This window comes from Thermothelomyces heterothallicus (assembly GCF_042370625.1).
Source record: "Thermothelomyces heterothallicus CBS 202.75 unplaced genomic scaffold P884_scaffold_40, whole genome shotgun sequence".
In the NCBI taxonomy this organism is placed as follows: Eukaryota; Fungi; Ascomycota; class Sordariomycetes; order Sordariales; family Chaetomiaceae; genus Thermothelomyces; species Thermothelomyces heterothallicus.
In genome coordinates this window covers 208124-214498 of record NW_027192601.1, presented here as the reverse complement: position 1 = coordinate 214498, position 6375 = coordinate 208124, and the positions used below count along the sequence as shown (strand labels likewise).

At 55.8% G+C, this 6375-nt stretch overlaps 2 protein-coding genes across 2 annotated transcripts; both read left to right on the top strand.

Moving 5' to 3' along the window:
• The first annotated feature begins 2538 nt into the window (after positions 1-2538).
• On the top strand, positions 2539-3545 carry P884DRAFT_100516 (uncharacterized protein). Its single transcript, XM_069437019.1, has one exon. It carries the CDS (start codon positions 2621-2623, stop codon positions 3254-3256), a length of 636 nt encoding a protein of 211 aa, XP_069293569.1. The 5' UTR covers positions 2539-2620; the 3' UTR covers positions 3257-3545.
• A 289-nt stretch (positions 3546-3834) lies between these two features.
• P884DRAFT_212143 (zinc finger C2H2-like protein) lies at positions 3835-5868 on the top strand (the record flags this gene model as incomplete). The annotated part of the gene is made up of 2 exons (XM_069439131.1): positions 3835-3968; positions 4170-5868. 2 exons carry the CDS (start codon positions 3835-3837, stop codon positions 5866-5868), a joined length of 1833 nt encoding a protein of 610 aa, XP_069293568.1.
• Between the last annotated feature and the right edge of the window lie 507 nt (positions 5869-6375).

The following is a 6375-nucleotide window of genomic DNA, read 5'->3' as shown; positions in this document are numbered from 1 at the left end:
GAGAGGCCACTGTGGCGGCAGCAGGTACGGAGTAGGGTAGGTAATATTTGGTAGAATTTTCGCTTCCGATAGCATCAGTAAGGCAGGTTATAAAGCAAAAGCGACGCCGCAATTGCCCGCCAGCAATTGCACCTTAAGTATGGCCGTAGGTATTCTGACACAGGTGAATAGACTGCTTACTGCGAGACGCCGCACCCCACGAGTGATGTTGGTGTCACATCTTCACCCTTCTTTCAACTGCTTACCCTTCAGGGGAGGGGCGCGCTGCTGTTGACATATATTTTGGGATGAGGCGGCAAAGGTTTTCCTGATCAAAGACGCCGCTTAATTCCAGTCCCTAGGAGGCCTGTACCTCCGGGTCAAGTAGCTGGTGGACCGAAGTGGACTTCTTACCGGTTCTGGGCTTGACTCCGTTTCTGATCATGCCTTCAGCTCGTGCACTCTCAATCAGAAACTTTCCGTCTTTTCAATATGTGCGACATGCATTGGACCTGCGTAGCCCTCGTGGAACTTCAGTCATGCCCTCGAGCATCTATTATTCAAACATTACTCCTGTTGCCCTCAAAGTCTGGCACGCCGTCACGTTATCATCTCCTAGCTCGTCATTTGAGCTCTAATTAACCATGATACACATCGACTTGGCTGATTTCGTTTCGGTCTTCATTCGGTTTCCAGATACGCAGCTAAATCACGAGAACAAACCGCGCTAAAGGCTTGCAACAATTCCTTGGCCGCTATTGATGACTCGTAGATCAGCACCAATCATAGATGTTTTAATTAACGGCCGTAGAGAGTTGTACAAGAGGTCACATCATGTCGACGCAGGCAATCCTTTCAGCAGTCAGCTCATTCCCTCCCGTGGAGAACTTCACGGGTGTCAATTCCGCGAATATCAAGAGCACTGTTTCTACGCTTAATTAGTAATAAACTCAAGCTCCTACTTACCTTGGCCAGTGCTAGTGTTGACGTAGACGTAGCCACGCACCTAGCAGAAGCACACCCATCTCCATATCAGGACCACATGCCACTCCGATGTACATTGTGACGGGGAACATCCGAAGGAACTGATCTTCATGCCTTGACCAACAGATCCCTGTGATCCCTGTAGGGCGTATATGTGGCCAAAGAGACCACCAACAAAGGGGCAACAAACCCCCTTCCTTCCTTGAGCTGGTTTGTTTGTATTCCGATAGGTCATTGGTGCAAAACGGGTCTTGATTACCACAGCACGTCTCTGGCCTCTTCGCTCATGATAGAGCTCGAGCAACATTGCCGGTTCCGTTCCCATCGTCATCAAGTGGCTGCCTCAGCTCAAGGTCCTGGCGAGGCGACGGATTGAAGCCCGCATCAGTTGGCGCGTGGCTTCGTGGCTTCTGACGCTAACCATCCCGCAAGTTCCTCCACGCATCAAGCGTGTGGCAGCCGTTGGTGTCGATACTTCTCCCATTAATGCCACACCCATCCATTCCGGCGGGCTAAGTAGTACGCTGAACCACAATCAAATGCGTCGCGGTGGCCACGATTTAACTGCGAATTTGGGACCTCTTTGTCGTCGTTGTTGTTGTCGTTGTCGTCGTCGTAGGCTAAAGATACTTGCTCGAGACTTACTTTGTCACTGCAATGTGTGAATGTGCAGTTGTCTCACTGAGACCCAAGTCCGAAGCAAAGATATATTTTTAGGATCCGGAGGAGTCTCCGAGGGCAGCCCCGGGTTGGCCATTAGAGATCGCTGACGCACGATGTTCCCATGGAACTTCTTGGTCTCCCAAGACCCATCCAAGCCTCGAACACGGCACCGAAGTCGGAGAAATTTGGTCCGCGCCCGACAATCCGACGCTGGCACGTTGAATGCCTTTCTGGGTGCTTTTTGGGGGAAGGTGCGCCAAGAATCCTATTGACAAGCGAGTCAGACGGCCAGGCTAAATTAAACACTTTTTGCTTGTCGACTTCCGGGCTTTTTAGCCTGTCTGCAGCTTCCGGATTTGGCACAGCATCGAGAAGCAGGCAGCGGGATAATAGGATCACCGCACACGCCGCCTTCCAGCGACGGCTTCGGTCGCCGCCACACAAGGGATGCATCACAGCAGTTGTCTTCCGACCGGGAGGATTTGAGATGCGCAGGCCCAGCTCAGCGGCTCTCCGTCGAAGCCGTCCGTCCTCTTGAAGTCCGCGGGACACGAGGGAGCACGCCGGAGGTGTTGGCTGGACGGAACGAGCTGGCGGGTTGCCGAAAAGCAGCGGAGGCGTTGGGCGACCCCTGGCGCTCTCGACCACTCTGCAACGCCCGCGCCAACGGATGCAGTTCCTACCTGCCGGAAGCGATTCCCGCAAAGGTATAGCTGGGCCCTGATGGACTGGACAGTACGGACGTACATACGGGGTAAGGTAGGTGCCAGACGGCCCCGGCCGCGCGGAAAACGCCGATAAGTCGTCTTCTTTTTTCATTTTTTTTTCTGGGGAAAAATCATGACGGGCGCGGAAATCAACTGGGTTGACGAAATTGGAGACTGATAGTTGCTTTTATTGAAAAGTGCTCACCTGGGCCAAGCAGCCCACTTGCCGCCGGAGTTGGCGCGCCTCGATCCAACAGCGGCAGGCACTCCCGGCTATTTCGCAATTTATGGCTGGGCAAGCAAGCACACGGCAGTCGCAAGTCGCAACCCCACGTTGGCTGCGCGACATTGCGTCCAGGGTTCGCGGGGAGGAGGCGGGCCTTCATTCCATGCGTCTGACAACGCACTCGCGACCTAAACTCTCTCTAGCTGGAAGCGGCATCGTGATGTCCCGAACCCGACTCTCTCATTGTCTGGCATCTCCGAGCGGCCACCAGCTCGCCACACACCACTGCCACACCAGCCGGCGCCCCCCAAATGTCACGACTTTTTGCTTGAGGGTAGCATTGAGGATCGAATGCTCCGTCGCTAGTCGCCTACGGAGTTGCCCAGAAGGAGCAAACGCACGCGATCCCACTGCATCTCTTCATCCATTTCTCCCATTTCTTTCAAACCTCCCCATCGCGTCGCCCGCTTTATCTCCATTCAGCCTTTCCCACCTCCCACCTTCCCCTCGCTCTTCGCCCGTTCTTCCCGTCCCTCCCCCTCTGCCAACACAATTTGCCCACACACACTCCGCGGGCCAGCACCCCTGGCGCCGGCTCGCTCGCTTCGAAGCAACTCACATCTCACTTCATACCCCGAAACCACCACCTCCCTCCCGGTTTCGACACGCCAAGGCCGGCCGGAATCCAATGAATTGATTACATGGCAATCTAGATGAATTGACGTCAATTCCCTCGCGCTGCTTAGCAAGCCATCTCCAACCACGCCTGGCCCGCACGGCCAGCCAACCCCGAACCGTCTGCCCTCCCCACAAGTTCACCTGGTTTTGGCCGCCATCAAGAACGGCCGGGTGCAACACAACTGCCGTGCTCATCCCATCGTACATACAAAGTGTGCGCGTGCGTGCGTGCGTGCCGCAGCGGCGGGAAGACGTGGAGAACGGAACCGTGGAGAGAGAAAAAGGCCCACCTTCTCTTTATTTTTTTTTTTTTTATTTTGTATTGTTTTTTTCTTTCAACCCATCAGAGGACTTGCCTCGCTGGCCAGTGGCAGGCTTCCTGCCGTGTTAGGTGCGCCCGGACTCGAACCACACACGGCTCACACGACCTGCTGAGGTTCCGCTCTCTTCTCCCCCCGTTCGCCCCAACCCAACCCCTAAAAAGGCTCCAGACGTCTCTCTGCATTTCCTGTCTGGGCCTCCCCCGCTAGCCTGGTCCGGTTCCACGATGCAGTGGACGCACCCCGCGAGCCACCCAGCCACGCTGCGCCAGATTCTATGTCGACGTTTCCTCAACATCGAGCGATGCACGATGCGGGTCCATTCACTCCAGCCATTCAAACCGGACGTCACCATGGCTCGCACGCCCTTCATCAGCAAGCCGCCGTGAGCGGCCCTTATTTGCCCTGCCCGTGAGTCATTCCCAAACGCCGTCGAACTCTTTTCAAGTCACCCTGAATTTTAGTTAATTTTTGTCTTATTTTATGGATTTTCATTCTTTCTTATCGCGGATTTCTGCTTTGCTTTTGCTGGGCTCTTCCCGTTCTTCTGCGAGCGCCAGGCCGTACGCCCTCTCGACATAATGTACCCAGTAGCTGATGTTGATGGAACAGATACGAGGACAAGGTCACCAAGGACGGCACTACGGCTCGCATGGTCCTCCTGTTTCTGCGGGAACTACTCGAGCAGCTATCTCTCGGGGAGCAGGCTCAGCAGAGCTATGGATGCCCCATGACCCGCTGCCACAGGAGCTTCGCAGCCCCGCTGCAGGTCGTCCAGCACCTCCTGTCCTGCCCAGAGCTCCCTAACGGCGAGTTCGATTGCGACAAGTGCAGTACTAGCCACAGCTTCCCGACCAACGAGAAGGATTGGGCGCAGTGGGTGGGCTGGCGATCGCCGCAACCCATGCACATCGAGCGGAAACGGAGCCTCGGGTCCAAGATGAAGGACTTTGCTCTGCGCAAGAAGGACCCGTCGCGCAAGCAAACTTCGGCCTTTGACTTGAACTTCAAGAACGCTTCCTCCATGGACACGCGACCCAGCACGGCCACCTCTGACGCGCCCAGCTCTATCTTCACTACTAAAGGCTTCCAACAGCATGCCGTCTTCCCCGGCCAGAATCCGGCACCACCCTCCTTCTCGGCCGTCCAGAAGCCGGTGCTGCCATCGAGCCTCCCCGAGGTCGATCCCGGCATGTTCTGGCCCGGTTTCAACGGGGCCGCTTCTGACCTCCCGTCGACGGTGTCCTCAGTTGCCCTTTCTTCCACAGTGGATGAAACCCAATCTGAGCGTCTTTCGCAAAATACCTCGCAGAGCACGCTTTTTACCTCGAACCTAGATCCATACCAAAACACGGTTGGCTCGTCACAAGACTCCGACATCTCGGCCTCACAACAATACATGTACCCTCCACAACTACCCTTCAACCCTGGTCTGACATCTATTCCTAGCCATGTACCAACCACGTCGTCCATGTGCCTAGACGAGTCTCTCCCGTTGTCGCAGAGCCCTGTCCCCCCGGCAGACGTTCGCTCAGCCGGCTCAAATGACAACGGGTGGTGGCGGCCAAAGGCAGAGGCCGAGACACCTCAGCCCACACCACCATCGTCCGGCCCGGATCCTGGCTTCCCCCTCCAGGCTAACGTGCTGGGCGGCCTAGCGCAGGGGATTGGCAGCGGGATGTCGAGTCCGACATCGCCGAGCACAGCCGCGTCTCCGTTTTACCAAATACAGCAACCACCGTCGACCCAGTCCATGTCGCGGGCGCTGAGCCAAGAGTCGATGCAAAGCGGCATGACGACAGTCTTTGGGACGCCGATTTCAGAAGGAGGCGGGCCCGGCGCTGCAACACCACGCGCCGAGAGCCACCAACCACCCGCCCACCAACAGAATCAACAACAAGGTCAACAGTCGGCTGCTGTCTCGAGCAAGCAAGAGACGGCGTCGGTCGAAGACCTCGTCTGCGACGAGTGCCAATGGAAGCCCAGGGGCGTCAGGGAGAATCTGAAAGGGTACCTGCGCAAGCACAAAAATACCCACAAAGGTGTCCGGCTAGCGTGCGACGTGCCTGGATGCATCAAGACGTTCAGCCGGCTGGACAATCTCAAGAAACACAAGAAGGACAAGCACGGAATAGAAGACACCGGCGGCTCTGGGAGTGCGAAGCGCGCGGCGGGCGAGTCGGCCGGGAACGGTGCCCAACAGGAGGCGGAGTCGAAGCGGCCACCCACCCGCGAGTCGCACCACATGCCCATGAGCGTCCCTATCGTGTCGGAGGATTATTCCATGCTGTGGCCCGCGCTGCATTTTTAAAAGAGGGGGTGGAGCGGATCAGAGGGTTAGCCAGCGGCCGGTTATGTTAAGCGGTCGTTTTGCCGAGACAAAAATAAGCCATTAAAGGCGCTTGTCGACGCATTCGTTGCAACATCTCCTTTGCTTTCTTGATTTCTCTGTGCCATACTAGGGTTGGGCCGAGGGAAGGACCTCGGAAGAGAGGGAGCGGCTCGAGCAAAACGCATCTTGTTTTCCTTTTTCTTCCCATTTGTGTTCCGGTCTGGATTTACGTCACAGATACCCACGAGCAGGGTACCTGAAGGGACCAAGCGACCAACGAAACTCTCGCTGCTTAGCGTTTGATTTGGCATTGAAAGCATGAGTTGTCAATCTAACTTTTTTAATCTTGGTCTAATTAATGTTATTTGCCTGCCGAGCCAATGCTATCGATAGGTGACGATCCCCCGGAAACGCCCCTCTCCTCTTAACCGGCAATTACGGCTCATAGCCGCGATAATTAAGGGTTACACAATCAGCATCTTAAGT

Excerpts from the sequence above, each read along its gene's own strand:
- P884DRAFT_100516 (XM_069437019.1), top strand. The coding sequence starts at position 2,621 with ATGGCTGGGCAAGCAAGCACACGGCAGTCGCAAGTCGCAACCCCACGT.